The 16,440-nt window shown below is 57.5% G+C and overlaps 2 protein-coding genes across 4 annotated transcripts; one reads left to right on the top strand and one right to left on the bottom strand.

Annotated features, from left to right (window-relative positions):
• The first annotated feature begins 254 nt into the window (after window positions 1-254).
• On the top strand, window positions 255-6,933 carry ULK3 (unc-51 like kinase 3). 3 transcript variants are annotated; one of them, XM_040493278.1, is made up of 16 exons: window positions 255-431; window positions 1,096-1,236; window positions 1,323-1,443; window positions 1,918-2,022; window positions 2,761-2,904; window positions 3,113-3,195; window positions 3,636-3,701; window positions 3,846-3,951; window positions 4,151-4,191; window positions 4,420-4,522; window positions 4,652-4,716; window positions 4,802-4,880; window positions 4,957-4,997; window positions 5,386-5,433; window positions 5,622-5,688; window positions 5,807-6,933. In XM_040493278.1, the coding sequence occupies exons 1-16, from the start codon at window positions 330-332 to the stop codon at window positions 5,821-5,823; spliced, it is 1,329 nt and encodes a 442-aa protein (XP_040349212.1). In that variant the 5' UTR covers window positions 255-329; the 3' UTR covers window positions 5,824-6,933. The 3 variants fall into 3 exon arrangements, with proteins under 3 accessions (XP_040349212.1, XP_040349211.1, XP_040349213.1); XM_040493277.1 differs by having other exon boundaries at window positions 3,546-3,701; XM_040493279.1 differs by lacking the exon at window positions 255-431 and having other exon boundaries at window positions 1,120-1,236; window positions 1,400-1,443; window positions 3,546-3,701.
• A 4,396-nt stretch (window positions 6,934-11,329) lies between these two features.
• Window positions 11,330-15,648, bottom strand: CPLX3 (complexin 3). Its single transcript, XM_040493276.1, has 3 exons — window positions 15,373-15,648; window positions 14,123-14,210; window positions 11,330-12,432 (listed from the first exon to the last, which is right to left on the bottom strand). Exons 1-3 carry the CDS (start codon window positions 15,534-15,536, stop codon window positions 12,208-12,210), a joined length of 477 nt encoding a protein of 158 aa, XP_040349210.1. The 5' UTR covers window positions 15,537-15,648; the 3' UTR covers window positions 11,330-12,207.
• Between the last annotated feature and the right edge of the window lie 792 nt (window positions 15,649-16,440).

Here is a 16,440-nt window from a genome sequence, read left to right as displayed (position 1 = left end):
GGCGCCTCCCCTGTTGCCCCTCACGTGAGCCATAAAGCCTGGATGGGATTCCTCCTGGTGACCTTGTCTGCTGGCCTCGGCCCTCAAGGACCTCAGTGTTCCCAAAGGACCCTTGCGGGCCCTGGCGGATCACGCAATCACCAGGCGCCCGGGAACTGCACCTGGGGAACCTGGTGCGAAGCCAGCGCCCCGCCCACCGCGCTGCAGTCCCGGCGGGCGGCGCTGGGGGCAGCGTGGAGTGCTCCCCGCGGCCGCGCGTTCTGCCCGCTGGGCTGCGCGCCGGAACCCCGCGCCTGAAAGCAGGAAACGGCGGGAGCGGGGCGGCGGGGATGGCGGGGCCGGGTTGGGGCCCCCCGCGGCTGGACGGCTTCATCCTCACCGAGCGCCTGGGCAGTGGCACGTACGCCACAGTGTACAAAGCCTACGCCAAGGTGGGTGCGGGGCGGTGCATCCCCGGGGCCAGGGAAGCGTCGAGGGCCGGGCCCCTGTGCCCGCCAGACCCCGAGCTAGCCCCGGTGGGCGCCCGTCCGAGAGGTGAGACGCGGCGTGCGAGCAGGGAGGGGCCCGCGGGCGGCCGGCAGCGTCCGTGTGTCCTTCGGTGGGTGAGGTGGTTGCTGAGAGCCGACTGCCACCCTTAGGTCTTAAACACAAACACACGCCCACGCAGCCGTTTTCTCCGGAGAGGCCGGTGGAGACCTCGGTGGAGCTCGGTGTCACTGGCCGAAGAACAGGCGCAAAAGAGGGAGGATACTTGAGGGGCTGGGAAGACCCTGGGACAGGGTTCTAGAAGGCTGAACCCAGTTAGGAAGCGGAGTGTGTCGGTCTAGAACGCTGAATGACATGCCTCAGTGGGGGCAGTCTAGAATACAATGGAACAGATTATGGAACAGGGTTGGTGAACATCAGAGTGGGTGGGGAAGCGGGGGGGGGGGGCGGGGGGGAACGGGGGGGGGATTCCAGAATCCGATGTCTCCCTGTCCTGAGAAGGGTAAGATGGGAAGCCGGTAGGCCCAGTTGATGGGGGAAGAGGGGCAGAGGGAACCAGAGCCCTCTGGCCCCTTCAAGGCAGAATCATCTCATCTTCTGTCCCCATAGAAGGACACTCGTGAGGTGGTAGCCATAAAGTGCGTGGCCAAGAAGAGTCTGAACAAGGCATCCGTGGAGAATCTACTGACAGAGATTGAGATCCTCAAGGGCATTCGACACCCCCACATTGTACAGCTGAAAGACTTCCAGGTGCGGGCCTGGGGTGGGGCCACCCCTAAAGGGACCTGGAGAAGGGCGGTTCTCTTCAAGCTGTTTGTCTGCTTGTATAATCACAGTGGGACAGCGACAACATCTACCTCATCATGGAGTTCTGTGCAGGGGGTGACCTGTCTCGCTTCATTCATACCCGCAGGATTCTGCCTGAGAAGGTGGCTCGTGTCTTCATGCAGCAGTTGGGTAAAAGCCTCTGACCCCTGCCTGACACCCCTTCCCATGATCTCTGCCCCCCTCAGTCCCCCTCCCCAGGCTTAGAGCCCTTCTTAGCAGTTGCCTCTGTTCCAGCTTGGATTTTTAGGGCCCCCTCTTTCTCATGTGCCTATCCCTGACTTAAGGATGCCATGAGAGACAGAGAGGAGTCCCCATCTGTGGGGAGTCCAGGTTTCCATAATATAAGGAACTCATAGAACGTTCCAGGGCCCAGGGGTAGGACCCAAGCGCTTTGCCAAGGGACATAACAAGAACCTAAAGGGCTGGGGAGCCTGCCGGGAGGGGGAACTTGTGAAGAGGTCCAAGAGCATAAGGGGCAAATTCTTAGAAGTGGCAGGAACCTGATACTTAAGTATTAAAGCTTGAAGAGTCAGATGGGGAGGCGAGAGGCAGGTGGGAGATGGGCTCCTCTGACCTGTTGCTTCACGTGGGTTTGTTCCCCAGCTAGTGCCTTGCAGTTCCTGCATGAACGGAATATCTCTCACCTGGATCTGAAGCCACAGAACATTCTGCTGAGCTCCTTAGAGAAGCCCCACCTTAAATTGGCAGGTGTGTCCGGAAGAGCAGGGATGCAGTTTGGAGGGTGGGTGTGCAGAGGCCTCCCTCTGCCTGGGCACATTCAGCAGCCCTGGTTCTCATGCACCCTCTGTTGAGTCATCACACAGTGATGGGCTGGGGAGTGCAGCCCCACCACCAAAAGGCAGGACTTTTCTCAGGCTACCCACACCCGACTCCAGAAGTGGACTGGCTTGGGGCAGGGCTCAGTCTAGTGTCAGGGTCAAGACTCAGTGCGTGACGAGGCTCAGTGTGTGAGCAGGGTCAGGAATTGGTCTGTCACCAGGATTAGGGCTCAGCCTATAACTCGGTATGTGGCAGTGTTGGAGGGTGGGAGGTGGGGGAGGACGTGGCTGTGGCCCCTGATGGCACTTGGAAAAGAACGGACTTGAGGCTGGAGGCCAGAAAGCCAGGTATAACCCGAGCTTCTAACCCCTAGTGGGCCCTTATCCTTGTAGCTCACGCGATCAGGGTGGGCTTCCTGGAAAAGGAAGCCTGAGGAGGCTGTGCAGGGTGAGTGGGATTTACTCTGGCTCCCAGAGGAGGATGTAGGAGGGTGTTCTAGGCTGATCTGGAGTGAGGGGCTGTGAGCAGAGGCTGCAGGGTAGGATTGATCCTGGTGAGCCTGGAGGGTGGGGAGGAGCCCTGCCCTGGAGCCCAGGGTGAGGCTTTAAAGGTCTGGAGTAGAAGCAGCTACAAGTGGAGCTCTGCTGCCTTGCCTCTTGCCTGCAGACTTCGGCTTCGCACAGCACATGTCCCCCTGGGACGAGAAGCATGTACTGCGTGGCTCCCCTCTCTACATGGCCCCTGAGATGGTGTGTCAGCGGCAGTACGACGCCCGTGTGGACCTCTGGTCCGTGGGGGTCATCCTGTACGGTGAGAACTCTGTCCCCGGCCCTACCCCGGGGCCTGCATCCTACATCACGTGTCCTCACACCGGGCCTCTCTTGGCTACTCCTGAAGGGGTCTAAGGAATGTGACTCTGCGGGCCCAGGGACCTTGCTCTGGGGGTATCTTCCAAAGGTGGGCCAGGCCAGGCTTGACCCTATCCCCTCCCAGCCTCCCATCTGCCTCCCTTCCACAGAAGCCCTCTTCGGGCAGCCCCCCTTTGCCTCCAGGTCGTTTGCGGAGCTGGAAGAGAAGATCCGGAGCAACCGGGTTATCGAGGTGAGTCTTGAAGGGCCTTGGACACTTGTTGGGCAGAGGGATTCAGGGCCCTGAGTTTGGAGACCTCACTGCCAGCTGCACAGATTGGGGTGTGGGCTCTGGGCCAGCTCTGTGGTGCCGGGGCATGCTCTAGACGGGAAGTTGAAGTTCCGTATGGTTCTGGAAACCCAGACCAGCTCACAGCAGGCAGCAAAGGGCTGGCCCCAGGGATTCTTGTGCAGACCCCTTTGGGAGGAAAGCCAAGCAGGCGCACGCGCAGGCCCAGCTTGGTGCCCCCCAGTCCTGACGGACCCCTGGGTGGGGTTGAAGTGCTGGAAGCCCATGTGATCTGTCCTCCATCCTCCCTGCAGCTCCCCCTGCGGCCCCCGCTCTCCCGAGACTGCCGGGACCTGCTGCAGCGGCTCCTAGAGCGGGACCCCAACCGTCGCATCTCCTTCCAGGACTTCTTCGCCCACCCCTGGGTGGACCTGGAGCATGTGCCCAGTGGGGAGAGCCTGGCACGAGCGGTGAGCAGGCTGGTGGGATGGGGTGGGGTGAGGGCAGGTTGGGGGGCTGGCTCATCTACCCCATTCGGTGGCGAATGGGGGACCTGCCCTTCTCTGTTCATGGTGAGCATGGGAAGCGGACATGACTCCCGGTCTGTCCCCCAGACTGCCCTCGTGGTGCAGGCAGTGAAGAAGGACCAGGACGGGGACGCCGCGGCCGCTCTGTCTCTCTACTGCAAAGCTCTGGACTTCTTCGTGCCCGCCCTGCACTGTGAGTGCCTGGAGCCCCTGGGTGCAGCAGGGGTGGGGCAGCCACAGCTGCGGTGGATGGATTCCAGAAGCCGCTCCCCACCCAGAATTTTGTGGGAGACAAAGCAGAGGGTAAATCTGGAACTTGGTCCTTTTGAGGATTCCAGAGAATTTGGTGTGGGGCAGGGCAGACTCCTCATGTGAACCCCCCCTTTCTACAGATGAAGTGGATGCCCAGCGGAAGGAGGCAATTAAGGCAAAGGTGGGTGAGGGAGTCTCCGGAGGGAAGCAGGTGAGGGAGCCTGGGGCCTCTGCAGACTGGTTCCTTAGAACTTAGAACGAGAACTTCCTCTCCTAGTTGAGCCTCAGTCGACCCCCTGACATTACAGCTTGGAGTAGTCACTGAGGACCCAGAGGGAGAACTTGGAGGTGGGTGCTGGTGAGGGAGGTGGAGTGGGACGGCCCCTCTTCAGCCCCTCGCTTTCTGCAGGTGGGGCAGTACGTGTCCCGGGCTGAGGAGCTCAAAGCCATCGTCTCCTCCTCCAATCAGGCCCTGCTGAGGCAGGGGACCTCGGCCCGAGACCTGCTCAGAGGTAGGCCTGGTTCCTGGCCTCGGCCCCCAGCAGCGTCCCACCAGCCCGAGGGGGAGGCAACATGGGGTGGTCTCCCTGAGATGAAAAACAGGCTGCTCTCCTCACCCTGCACCCTTGCCCTCATCCCAGAGATGGCCCGAGACAAACCTCGCCTCCTCGCTGCCCTGGACGTGGCTTCGGCTGCCATGGCCAAGGTTTGTGCCCAGTGCAAGGGGTCCTGGTGGGGCAGGAAGAGTCCGGGTCATGACCCGAAATGACCTGGTGTCCCCGTGGCTGCAGGAGGAGGAAGCTGGTGGGGAGCAGGATGCCCTGGACCTGTACCAGCACGGCCTGGGGGAGTTATTGGTGCTGCTGGCAGGTGAGGCCCCCTATCACCACACTCCCCAGGCCCTGGGCTGTCCGGCCCTCACCACGTGTCCTCCTTCTCTTTGTAGCGGAGCCCCCAGGCCGGAGGCGGGAACTGCTTCACGCCGAGGTGCCCACTGGGGTTGGGAGCACTGGGGGGCTTCCTCTTGTCTTCTTACCCTGCTCCTGCATGAGGGACCTCCTCAGCTTCCCTCGGGGTGTTCCAAGTCTGCGAGTCAGTCCTCACAGACTTGGTAAATCAGTAGCCCCGTGCGCTCCATAGGGGGCACGGGTGCTGGGGGTCAGGGCAACGGAACAGATGGATCTGGGAACCCAGCAGCAGGAAGTGGGCTGGGCTGCGTCAGGTGGAAAGGCTTTCTGGAGAAGGGAGGGATGACGAGGTCAGGGGGAGGTTGTTCTGATGGGGTAGAGGGCTGTGGAGAGTTTCAGGAGTGAGGAGGCAAGCAATTTGAAGGCCCCTTTGACCCACACCCCATGGGCACGTCTTCCCTTGGCAGGTGCAGAACCTCATGGCTCGAGCTGAGTACCTGAAGGAACAGGTCAAGGTGGGCACACGGGCCGGATGAGTTCTGCTCCTGGCTGGCTGTCCCCTGTGCCCCTTTGTGTGTCTCCCCCTCTGGTCTCCCTCTGAAGGTCTCCCCACTGCGTCTCTGTCCTTTGCCCTTGTGCTCTCAGTGGCTCGGTGCCTGCCTCTGGCTGCCTCTCACCCCTGTGCCGCCTTTATGCTCCACAGATGAGAGAGTCCCGCTGGGCAGCCGAGAGCCTGGACAAAGAGGGGCTGTCGGAGTCTGTTCGTAGCTGTGAGTCCTGCCCTGGGGTCTGACCCTCTACGAAGGAGGGGTGAGGGCTGGGGGCAGCCCTGGATTCTGCCTCTTGGCCAGAGACTTAAGACTGACTTTCTCCTTTTCCCCTCCACAGCTTGCACCCTGCAGTAACCCCAGAAGGATGACTGGACAGACCATAAGCCACCTGAAATGGGGGACACACTCACCTAGACTGATGCCCAGAATTCTGTGGTCCTCTGCAGTGCTGTGGAACAGGCTTCCTGGATGGGCAACTCTGCGACCCCCCACATCCGAGGATCCCCAGCTCCCCTCAGGATACTCTGCACTTCCCAGACCCTGATGGCCCGTGTTTGTGTTGGGAACACTAGGCCTTGGCCCCTGAGGGAAGGGGAGCAGGACTCTGGGAGAAGTTTCCTTCATATGACTTCTGTTATTTGGTGGTTGCTGGACCCTGAGCCTGTCACTTCTGGGGCATCGGGCTTCTGTTTTTGTTCTGGGAACAGGACAGGGAGCCCTCTGCTCTTGCCCTTCTCTGTCAGCAGGCAGCTGTGCCTGTGCCCACCCCTGCCCTTCCTGGGAGCCCTTATTGCAACTCCCTTCACTCCTTGCACTGGAATGGGGCTCTCCAAGACCCCTCAGGGACCACCCACCCCACGGTATGCACCCCACAGAGCTCACCAGTCTTCGTGGGAGCTGACCCCTGCCCACCCTCTCAATATTTTAAGATAATCCTTCAGACGTGAAAATAATGTACTTCATATGGGTGGGGCAAATTTAAGAAAGCCATGCCTTGTTCCTGCTCTGGCCCAGGGGGCACGAGGGGAGGGGTCCTCAGCCTTCATCCTTGGCTCCTACTAGCCACAGAGCTGGTTCTGGCCTGGAAGGGGCCCACATGGGGGCTGCCTGACCCATCAGGCTGCAGAGGACCCGACAATCCAGGAGGTCTGATGTTGCTGCTACCCCAGTTTGTGACCCTGGGTGCATCCCTTCCCTTTTCTGGGCCTGGATCCGCCCATCTCTAATGGCGCTGTTAATACCTCCTCAGCTCGCCACGTGAGCTAAGTGACTTTAATCTGGAGAAGAATGTACACACGTGGAGTTACTTGGGGGATTCTTTTTAAAAACTGCACAAGGGTGTTGACGATCTCTAACCTTTGTGCCCTTCAGTGCCTCCTTGGGGCAAGAGGAGTCTGTCTTCCTTGCAGGAGGCTAGGTGTAGAGAATATAATTCATGGTTTCTCTATTAAATTATTTTCTGAACTTGTGCCTCTCTTCTTGTCCTGGGAAAAACAAGAGAGGTAGCACCTGTTCTCAGGCTGGGGCTGGAGAGGCCCCAGGAAAAGCTGGGAAACCTCAGGGAGGGCGGGGGAAGGTCCCAGACAGAACCCCTGGCCACCCTATCCCCCCTTTCCCTGCACCGGTGAGTGAGCAGTGAGCCAGACTGGGACACAGGGCATCCTCTAGGGTGTCTTGTGCTCATACCCAGCTCTCCAGGGCCTCACACTCTCCCCCTACCAGGTCTCAGGAGCATCTGTGGGGACTTAAAGCCCAACCCCTGGGGCAGCAACCAAGGCAGCAGTTGCCTAGCTCAGATACCACCAAGATGCTCAGCCTTCCATACTGGAAGGGCTCAGAGGGATCGGATTTCCCCAAAACCCTTGGCCTGGCCATTGGGGGGCAGTGTAGAGCAGTGGTCCAGAGGGCAGAAGGCCTGGCTAAGGTCTCAGCTCTGCCATTTGGCCCTGAAGCTCGGGACCCATAGATTAGCCAGTTTCTTGGTAAAACGAGGATAAAGATAAGCGCCTTGTGGCAATTTGTGAGGATTGAGTTACTGTGAGCCTGACGCATGGTACAAGTTCAATAATGTTAATTTTTAGATTTAGGGAGAGGAATCCACTCTGGGTTATCTCGGGATGGGCTGCACAAGGAAGCTTCAATGAGAAAAATGAGGGGAAGGAAGAAGAATGACCGGACCCAGTGGGCAGGTGAATGGAGAAGACTGGATGGGGGAGACAGTGGGAATGAGGAAGGACGGGATTCAAAGGACAGTTGAACAGAAGGATTATGGTCTGGAGGGTTGGCCCACAATATCTGCATTGGCTGTGCAAGAACAGAGCCCAAAACTGTCACATGTGTGGGTGTGGAGAGGAGTGGCCCCACTTTGGGTATAGCAAAGGCCTGGGAGGCTGAGGCCAGCGAGGAGGCCCTGGGGAAGGGCCCTTCCTGAGCAAAACGTGTAGATGACCTCCTGGCTGTCCTTTGTCTAAGCTACCTGCCAAGGAGGGAGGCAGCCCAGCCAGAGGAGGTGGGGCTCACTCTCTAGGGTTCTCTTTGGCAGAGACCTATGGGAAATATGCTAATCTGTCCTATGCACAAGTGCAAAGGACAGAGACGGCAGTGGGGAGACCTTCAGAGGGAGACCAGAGGGGGAGACACACAATACATATGTACATATGTGTATATATATATATAATTTTTTTTTCCTCCTAGGAGCAAGTTTCCACTTCTCACCTTTATCAGTTTGAAAGTGTGCAAAGCAGGGCAGACATGCACCAGTGTCTGCGTGCCTCACTTTGTCCTGTCCTCCCACCTCCACTTAGTCCCCCGAGCCCAGAGCCAGCACCAGGTCAAGCTGGGGGAGCACCTGAGCCTGGACCCCTGTTTCCCAAGGAACCAGCCCTGGGAGAAGCAGGTGGGCCACTGGAGCAGACTGAGGGACCCAGGTGTTCCTGGGTCCAGCCTGCCCTGTCTTTTGTTAAGCAGGGACATAGGGCAGGACATCGAACCTTGGTCCTTGCAGGAGGTCATCGAGAAAAGCTCTTGTCCCTAGAAGCCAGCTGCTGTCCCAGGCCGGGGGCGGGCCCCCACACCTGGGAGATAGCCCAACCCTGAGGCTGCGACATGAGGGAAGGGCCATATCACTTTCTCTACAGTAACTCATACCCACACTTGAAATCCCACAGACACACAAACACACAGACACAGACCCTAACAGGCCACAGGCAGCATACAAAAACAACAAAGCCATGTTCAGGTTCACAGAACCATGCAGACGCGACATGGATTTATGCTCACGATCATGCACACAGAGGCATAGTTCCTGCTGAATAAGGCTGAGGCAGCCTCAGTGCCACTGCTCCCCCAGATCAGCCCACCCTGGCCCCCTTGCTCTCCCTGTCTTGCCCCATAGGATTCTGGGAACAGCTAGGCCTGGCAGGCACAGGGTTAGAGGGAGGGGAGCAGGCTCTGTGGCTCCCTCCTGCTCCCCTTGCACAGCTCCCCACCCCCAACCCAGCCTCAGGCATCAGCTGGGTCAGTAGGCACGGCCAGCCTCTCAGGCTCAGCAAGTGAACATTCCCCCAGATGTCCCCAGTGCGTGCCCGGGGGCCTCCATGTCTGAGGAGGTACCATCTGGCCAATGGGGGAAGGGGAGGTCCTCTGAACTCCAAATCCCCTCACCCTCCCAACTTCTCCCTGGAGACCAGCTGGCCTCTGGAAAGTCACTGCTTCCCTCTGTACCACTCTCCCTCTGAGAGCTAGGCCTGAGCTGTCTGGGTGGGTAGAAGGCAGAAGAAAGGGACTGGAGTTGGTCAGGGATCACCAATCTTCCTGAAATCTCCAGTATTATGGGGCCAGAATCAGGAGTCAGGGTGAGGGGAGCAGGCCGGCCATCTTTGCCATTGCTTTCTTCCTGAAAGCGTGCAGGGGGGTGGCAGGGGCTGTCTCGTCCCCTTTCAACATCTCCTGTATCCATAGACTGCCTACAAGCATGAGAGGAAAGAAGGAGGGAAGAAAGGAGAAAGAAAAAGGCCCAGAGAGGTAAATGGTTTACACTAAATGATGGTGCCGTAATGGCAGGGATTTGCTTGCTATGAACAGGGAAGTTTGGGGGCAAGTGGCTTTCTTTGTGGCCCTCACACCACGCCAGGTGGGCAGACCGGTCATGGACCAAGTGACTGAACAGGTGGAAGCAGAAGCAGGCTGGGAAGAGAGTAGTCACGTAGACAGGCGCTGAGGGCTTGGGAGTGCCCGCAGGTACAGAGGAGGCCCCAGCGTGCAGCGTGGCTGTTAGCCCCCAGCTGAGGGCATGGGTATAGACAGGTATGAGCCAGGAATGAGGCAGAAGATGGGGAAGACAGAAATGAAAGGGACATGGAACTGACAGAGAAACCCTGAGAACAGGGGAGGGAAGTGGGGAGGCAGGGAGAGGCCAGCAGCGCCTGGGGACCCCTTAGCCTGTCCTCCTCGTCTGTCTCTGCCCGAGCCCCGGAGCTGGCTTCTTTAGCTCCAGAGCCTTCTGCCCCCATTCCAGGGATACACAGACACGTCAGGGCTTCCTGGGGTTCCCAGGCGTGAGGAAGAAACCAGTGTGAGGGCTGAGCCCCCTCCCGCTCCCTGACCCTAGGCCCCAACCAGCTCATTTTGTGAGGGTTCAGTGAGTGCTAACTGCCCACCTCCGCAAGGCCTGCCTCCCTGCCTCTTTCATTCTGGGTCCTGCAAACCACTGAGGGAAAAGGGGTCTGTCCAATCCCATTAGGCAGAAGGCCCCTGGAGGGTGGAGTGCTGACGTGGGCCTAGCTGCTGATGCTGCTGAGGAGGCCCCCCCGCCCTACATCCAGCCTGGGGCCCCAGCTTGGGTCTCCTCCAGCTCTCGGAAGGTCAGGATCGGTTTTTATCCAGAGACTTCCCCCGGGGCCCAGGCCCCTTACCCGGAGATGCTCAGGAGGGAAGGCCCAGCGTGACAGCCCAAGCCTCCCTGTCCTGAGCCTGCGTCCCTCCCTCCCCCACCCCCCTAATTCCTCATCCTCCCTTTCTTCTCTCTCTCCCACCTGCTTCTCCCCACATTACCTACTGAACAGGTTTTATGTTTCTTGTCCTTATTTTACAAAGGACACCTAATGGAAACTGCCCTTGAAACCAAACCCTCAGACGGCTGTTCGGTCTCTGAATCTTGACTAGCTTCCCCACGGGCTGGTGCAAGCAGGGACACCTAGGGTTAGCCTGTAGCATGTTGGGGCTCAGGCCCCTTGGGCGGTCTGCTTGTGGGGCCTCCTGGTTGGTTTCCTGGACCCCCCACAAGTAAGTAGCATGAGATTTGGGCTCCTCATTTCTTTGTTAAGGAATGAGTTGTCATTTATTGATGGTCTACCATGTGCCAAAGGCTTTCCAGACGGCTTTAAAATATGTATTATTATTTAGGGAGGCGGTAGTTCTTCATGTCACAGCAGGGACAATAGGCTCCGAGAGGGAAAGGGGCCTACTCTAAGTCACACAGCAGTGCCAGGACTGGAAAGCGGTTGCCCTGCCTTCTTTTTGTTATACCTTCCATCTCCGAGGTGAGAAAGGGGTATAGGCGCAGGCGCCAGAGACAGCTGTGATTGAGCCACAGCCCCTCCTGTGGTTCCAAGTAGTGGCCCGGAGGCCTGACCTTCTCCAGGTGCATCCCCATCCGGCTGGCTGCCACATCCTCCTCAAAGCCCAGACCTATTCTGGCCCCGGGCTGGACTTGGTGCTTGGGCAGTGTGGGGACCCCGCTCTTGCCCAGGGCCCCCAGAGGGTAGAGCTTGCTGGCATTCCTATGAAGCTATGGTTGAGGAGGGTTGTGGGGCTGTGAACCCCAAGACTCCTGGAGGTCCATAAGAAGTGGGAGGATAGGTACATCTTTTCAAATTTTTATTTTTCGCTGAGCAGAGAGAAGAGATCCAGCTATGGAATCCGGAGAGAGTTCTATGGGAACAGAACAGAAATTGCCTGGGCCTGGGTCCAGAAAAGGCCTAGAGCCGCCTGGGCTACCGTTCAGTGCCAGCTTCGTCCTTGGCACTCGGCCCCTCACACAGCATCGCTCAGCTCCTGAGAGCCAGAGCCCACAGTACAACGGCAGCCACTAGAGGCTACAGCTACAGCTGCTGTCCTGCCCAAGGAGTGGTGTGGGGTTGGCTCCGAAGGCCAGGGAGGCCAAGCCAGAAAGTCTTAGAAATTAGCCAGTCCATCGCCATTTTAGGGATGGTGAAATGAGACCCAGAAAGAGCAGTGGCTTCCAAGGAGAATGAACGTGGAGGCTCAACCTTGGGCCTCTTGTCTCCTGAGGGTATCTGCCCACAGACCCTGTGTATGTGCGTCTGTGCCAGGGTGTGCCAGGGTGTGCCAGGATGCAGCTGTGGCATACGCCTCGGCACATGCCACAGCTTCTATGTCCCTCTGTGGGTCTCTCTATGAGTGATCCTGTGTGCAGGAACTTAGGGCAATGGCCAGAGAGGGATGGGCCTATTCCTACAATCTTAGGAGGCCTCTCCAGGCTGAGTAGAGAGGGTGGGTCCTGAGGAGAAGGGTGAGGAATGGGGACTTTGTTCCTAGTGGAAAGAGAAAGACCAGAAGGCAGACTTGGGCCACAGATGGGAAGGGTCCTGAGCTAGCATGGGACAGGGGGAACAAAACTAAGATGGGGTATGGGTCCCTGAACACTGGGACATGCTCTTAGCCCTCATGTGGGCCCAGCCCTCTGGTCACCCCAGCGGGCAGCCCCAGAGGAAGTAGTCACATGATGTAGCACTTCTCAGCTGATTGCTTGAGGTCCCCCAATGTGGCCTGGGCCTTGTCCTTGAGTGAGCCGAGGTCTAGGCCAGGGAGACTGGCCAACTGCCCGAGGACGGAGGCCTTCTCCTCCTCCTCCTCTGTGTCCTCCTCAATCATCTTGGCCAGCTCCCGAGGCAGCTCCACGTCTCCACCTGCCATCTGAATCTGGCTCTCATCTGTCTCGTTCTGAAGGGAAGAGGGGAGGGTGGAGTGTGGTTGGAGGTCCATGAAGACCCAGAGTTGAAGGGACAGGGAGGAGGCCTGGACTGGGCTCCCAGCCCCTAGATTCTCGAGCCGCCTGAGAACTCACTCTGGTGAGTTCAGCCACCCACTCTCCCACCCCCATCCCAGGATCAAGCTTTTGACACTTGGACATGGAGACCTTGCACTTTTATACCACCTTACTTCACTCTGAGATATTGAAGACACCAGCATAGTGAATAAAGCAAAATGAAAATACTTAGGAGTCAAACTGTGCTAATCAGCCAAGTCACATGCTGACTATCATTAACTACACTGGAGGACGTTACTGATAATAGTGATGGGTACCATTTATCAAATGCCTACTGTATGGCTGACGTTCAAAATAACCCTGTGAGGTGGGTATTTTTATCTGTATTTTACAAGTAAGGAAATTGAGGTGCAGTTTAAGTAAATTACTCAAGTAAGCAACTTGGGCAAGGTCACACAACTAGGAAGCACAGACGCTCGTTTTAAACCTACATCATGGATTCCAACATCTGTGCTCTCTTTGCACAACACCTACTGACTGCCATTGCATTTCTCTTTCCCTTTGGGAACCCTGGGGCTTTCCACTTTATGTCCTACTCAGTTACCGCCAAGTCTTCCCTCTTCTACTAGACTCAGAGTTTCCTGGTGGCAGGAGTTGTTTCTCTTAATGTGGCTCGTGCAAGCATTTGAGGAATGACTCCATTCCTGGTTGGTTTTTTTTTTTTTTTTTTTTTTTAATGACTCCATTCTTAGGTGGGTTTAACTCAGTAGCTTTCTAGGCTTTCTGGAGTGGTTTTCCCTCTGAGAGACTTCCAGAAGGCTGGTGCCCTGTGGAACGTCAGAGGCAGCCAGGGGATCAGTAAACATTTGTTGAATGAGTGAATGTAATGTTCACATGTCTGATCTTTCAATTCAAGTGGAAGATTCTAGGCACTGGGAGTAGCTTGTGCCTCAGTTCTCTCCTTAGGCAACACTTACATGCCCATGTACTGCTGTAGTGCCTATGGGAGACGTCTTCCTGGCTGCTTGGCCAACCAAGGGGCATTTTGCTCTCTGCAGACAGACACCACACCCTGGAAGGCAGCCAGGAGTCCTGGAGCAAGCTGAGGTTCAGTATTCACAGGCTTGAGCTCTGACTCCAGCTCCATTACTAGCTGGTTGTATGGCCTTGACAAGTCCCTGAACCTCTCTGAGTCTCAGTTTCCTTATTTGTAGTGTGGGTGATAGCTACCTGGAAGTGTTATTGAGGGGTTACATAAGGGCATGAAGGTCAAGGGCCTGGCACACAGAGGGTGTGCATTCTCTACCCCACCCCACCCTCCATGGGTGTTCAGGAGCTCGGAGTGTACTCAACCCTGGGGTAAAATCTACTGCCTTCCACTTCTTCATCTGCCTGGGCTTGACTGGGGGTTGGGAGAGTGGTAGGTGGGGGAGAGAAAGGGCCTGAACTGGCGCCAGAAACACAAACCTATCAGCCTTGGGAAGACCGGGCTTTGAGTCCGAGAACGAAGGATCCAACCAAGAACTCGTCTCCATGAGTTTTAGGAGCTGAAAGTTGTGGTGCCCAGCTGTGCTGGGAGAAAGAGTGGGGAGCCCCAAGCTCAGAATCCCAGATGTACCTGCCAGCCCAGGCTCGTAAGCTTACCTTGGGCAGTCGGTATTTATCTCGGAAGTGGCTCCGCAGCGTGGCCCGCTCTGCCTTCCTCTGCGTGAACTGCGCATCCCGCTCCATCCTGCGGGGGCACCGGGGCGGAGTCATCTCAAGGGCTGAGAGAATGGGCGGGGTCTGCGAGGGAAGGGCCGGCGGGGTCTCCGTGTCCCGGCGCCAGCCCGTTAGCCTCTGTGTCTGACCTGGCGGGCCTCCGTCAGTCTTTGCTGCCTCTCTCCCATCATAACTGTCCTTTGTTGCCTCTGCACCAGCCACTGGACTATGGGGCTGGAGAGTCAGCTGGTCTGGCTCACTCTGCAGACCCTAATGGGTACCTCTCGCGGCCTCCAACTCCGTCTGTCTTTTCCCTTCCTGATAGATTGTGTCTTGTGGGGGAAAGTATTCGGGGCAGACTTGGGTTTGCGTCCTGGCTGCACTACCACTTTCGGTATGTCTTTAGATAAGTCACTTATTTTCCTCTTTTGCAACTTACAAAAAAACTGTTATCAGGAGTAAGCAAAATAATAGCTAATATTTAATGATTTACTATGTTCCAGGCACTGTGCTATGAAGTTAACATGCGTTAAATAATTTAATTCTTATACATATATAAGGCATGCTTTATGATTACCATCACCATTTTACAGAAGAGGAAACTGAGGCACAGAAAGGTTTAAGTAACTGGCTTAAAGTCATCTAGCTAAACAGACACAAAACCTGGATCTAAACCTAAGCAACCTAACTCTGGGGTCCAGCTCCTTATCCCACCCCAGCTGCCTCTCTGTCCCAGCACTGCCTGCACACAAGAAGACACTGAGGCTCAGTATCTATGAGTGCCCCATCTCAAGATCTGTCTCCGTGATTTTGAGCCCCCTCAGATTCATTACTTTTCTCGGAGCCTCAGGCTTAGAGGAGCTCCAGTTGGAAGATGCAGACGGTTAGGACCAGATCGGATTAAGGGATTACTTGTTTCGTCAGAAATGCACGTGCCCCCACCCCATCCCAGGTCCCTATTGCCCCTGCCCCCACTCCCTCTGAGCCCTGAGTGCGAAGCTGGGGCCGGGTCCTGGGTCTGAGATGGGGCGGCTCTGGGGGCAGCCTAGAAAGCACAACCCAGCCTCCTACCGCATCTAGAAAAGTAGGGTGAGAGGGCTCGGGGTCTGAAACCGCCCTAGAGGTGGGCCAGGTAGCTGGAGGGGGTGGGGGTGGGGGGAAGGTCGTTGGAGCCAGGAAGGGATCCCACTCACTTCTCTTCCACCAGTTGCTTCTGATACTCCTCATACTCTTCTCGGCTCATGCCTTGCGCTTCGGCCGCCGATTTGTCCCCGTCCCCCTTGTCCTCGCCGCCCCCCAGGCTCCCGGTGAGGTTCTTCAGCTGGCCGCCCACCATAGTCTTCACCATGAACGCCATGGTCTTCGCTGGCCCTGGCACCGGGCGCCGGGCGCCAGGCACGTCCGCACCTACTTCAGCACTAGGTCTCGCGGACAGCTCCTGCCGCCGGCCCGCGCCCCACGCTCTGAGCCTCCCGCCGCCCGCCCCCGCCCAGGCCCGCCCCCACCTCCCCAAACCCCTCCTCACGGGGGGCGGGGGGCATGCACGGGGCTGAGGAGGCTGGACCACGTGCCCGCTCCGCACTCCCGCCTCCCCCACGTGCCTCCTTCAACGCCAAGCTCCGCCTGGGCATTGCTAACAACGGATTAGGGCCTGCGCGGGGTAGGGTCGCTCCCCAGGGAAAGGGGCTGCACTGATGCGCGTCCAGAACCCTGTTTCCTACTCTCCCCCCCACTTCCTCCTCTCCCAGGTCGCTGATAGCCAGGATTTCAGCTGGCAGATCCAAGTGGCAGCAAGGGGCAAAGATCCAGCCCTGGGCCCTACACCATCCTCCCCACCCCGCTGCCCCAGCAGCTGCCCAAAGAGCTGGACGCTGGGAAAAGGAGACCAGAAAGCGGGAATCCCAGTTATGTCTCCATGGGTTGCCTCAGAGTTCTCCCTCATATGCCAGCTCTGCTGACCCCTAGAGCTACAGGAAGTGGGGAGGGAGAGAGCTCTTCATGGTGATGCTGGCTGGGCTGGGCCAAGAGGGGCACCTGGAGATTCCACTCTTTGTTCTGGGGACAGAATTACCACAGTTGTGACTCCCTCTCGATCCACAGTCCAGGGCTCGAGGCTTGTGGGGTATCTGGTCTTTTGGCAATCAGACCAGTCCTTGATGTCCTTGCCCGCTTGGAGCCCACTCCCAGCTACCTATCCAGAGAAGGTGAAAGCCTTCAGAGAAATTAAGGTAAAGCCAGAAGGTAAATGAGCATATCAAACA

This window comes from Herpailurus yagouaroundi, unplaced genomic scaffold (assembly GCF_014898765.1).
Source record: "Herpailurus yagouaroundi ecotype Mexico unplaced genomic scaffold, PumYag 184, whole genome shotgun sequence".
In the NCBI taxonomy this organism is placed as follows: Eukaryota; Metazoa; Chordata; class Mammalia; order Carnivora; family Felidae; genus Herpailurus; species Herpailurus yagouaroundi.
Note: the sequence above shows the minus strand (reverse complement) of the source record. Positions and strands in the feature narration are given on the sequence as shown.

Coding starts and splice junctions, on each gene's coding strand:
- CPLX3 (XM_040493276.1), bottom strand. CDS start 15,536: ATGGCGTTCATGGTGAAGACTATGGTGGGCGGCCAGCTGAAGAACCTC. Junction 14,211..15,372: donor AAGCAACTGGTGGAAGAGAA/GTGAGTGGGATC, acceptor GTGCCCCCGCAG/GATGGAGCGGGATGCGCAGT. Junction 12,433..14,122: donor ATAAATACCGACTGCCCAAG/GTAAGCTTACGA, acceptor TCTTCCCTTCAG/AACGAGACAGATGAGAGCCA.
- ULK3 (XM_040493277.1), top strand. CDS start 330: ATGGCGGGGCCGGGTTGGGGCCCCCCGCGGCTGGACGGCTTCATCCTC. Junction 3,196..3,545: donor GGAGCAACCGGGTTATCGAG/GTGAGTCTTGAA, acceptor TCCTCCCTGCAG/CTCCCCCTGCGGCCCCCGCT. Junction 4,998..5,385: donor GGGAACTGCTTCACGCCGAG/GTGCCCACTGGG, acceptor TTCCCTTGGCAG/GTGCAGAACCTCATGGCTCG.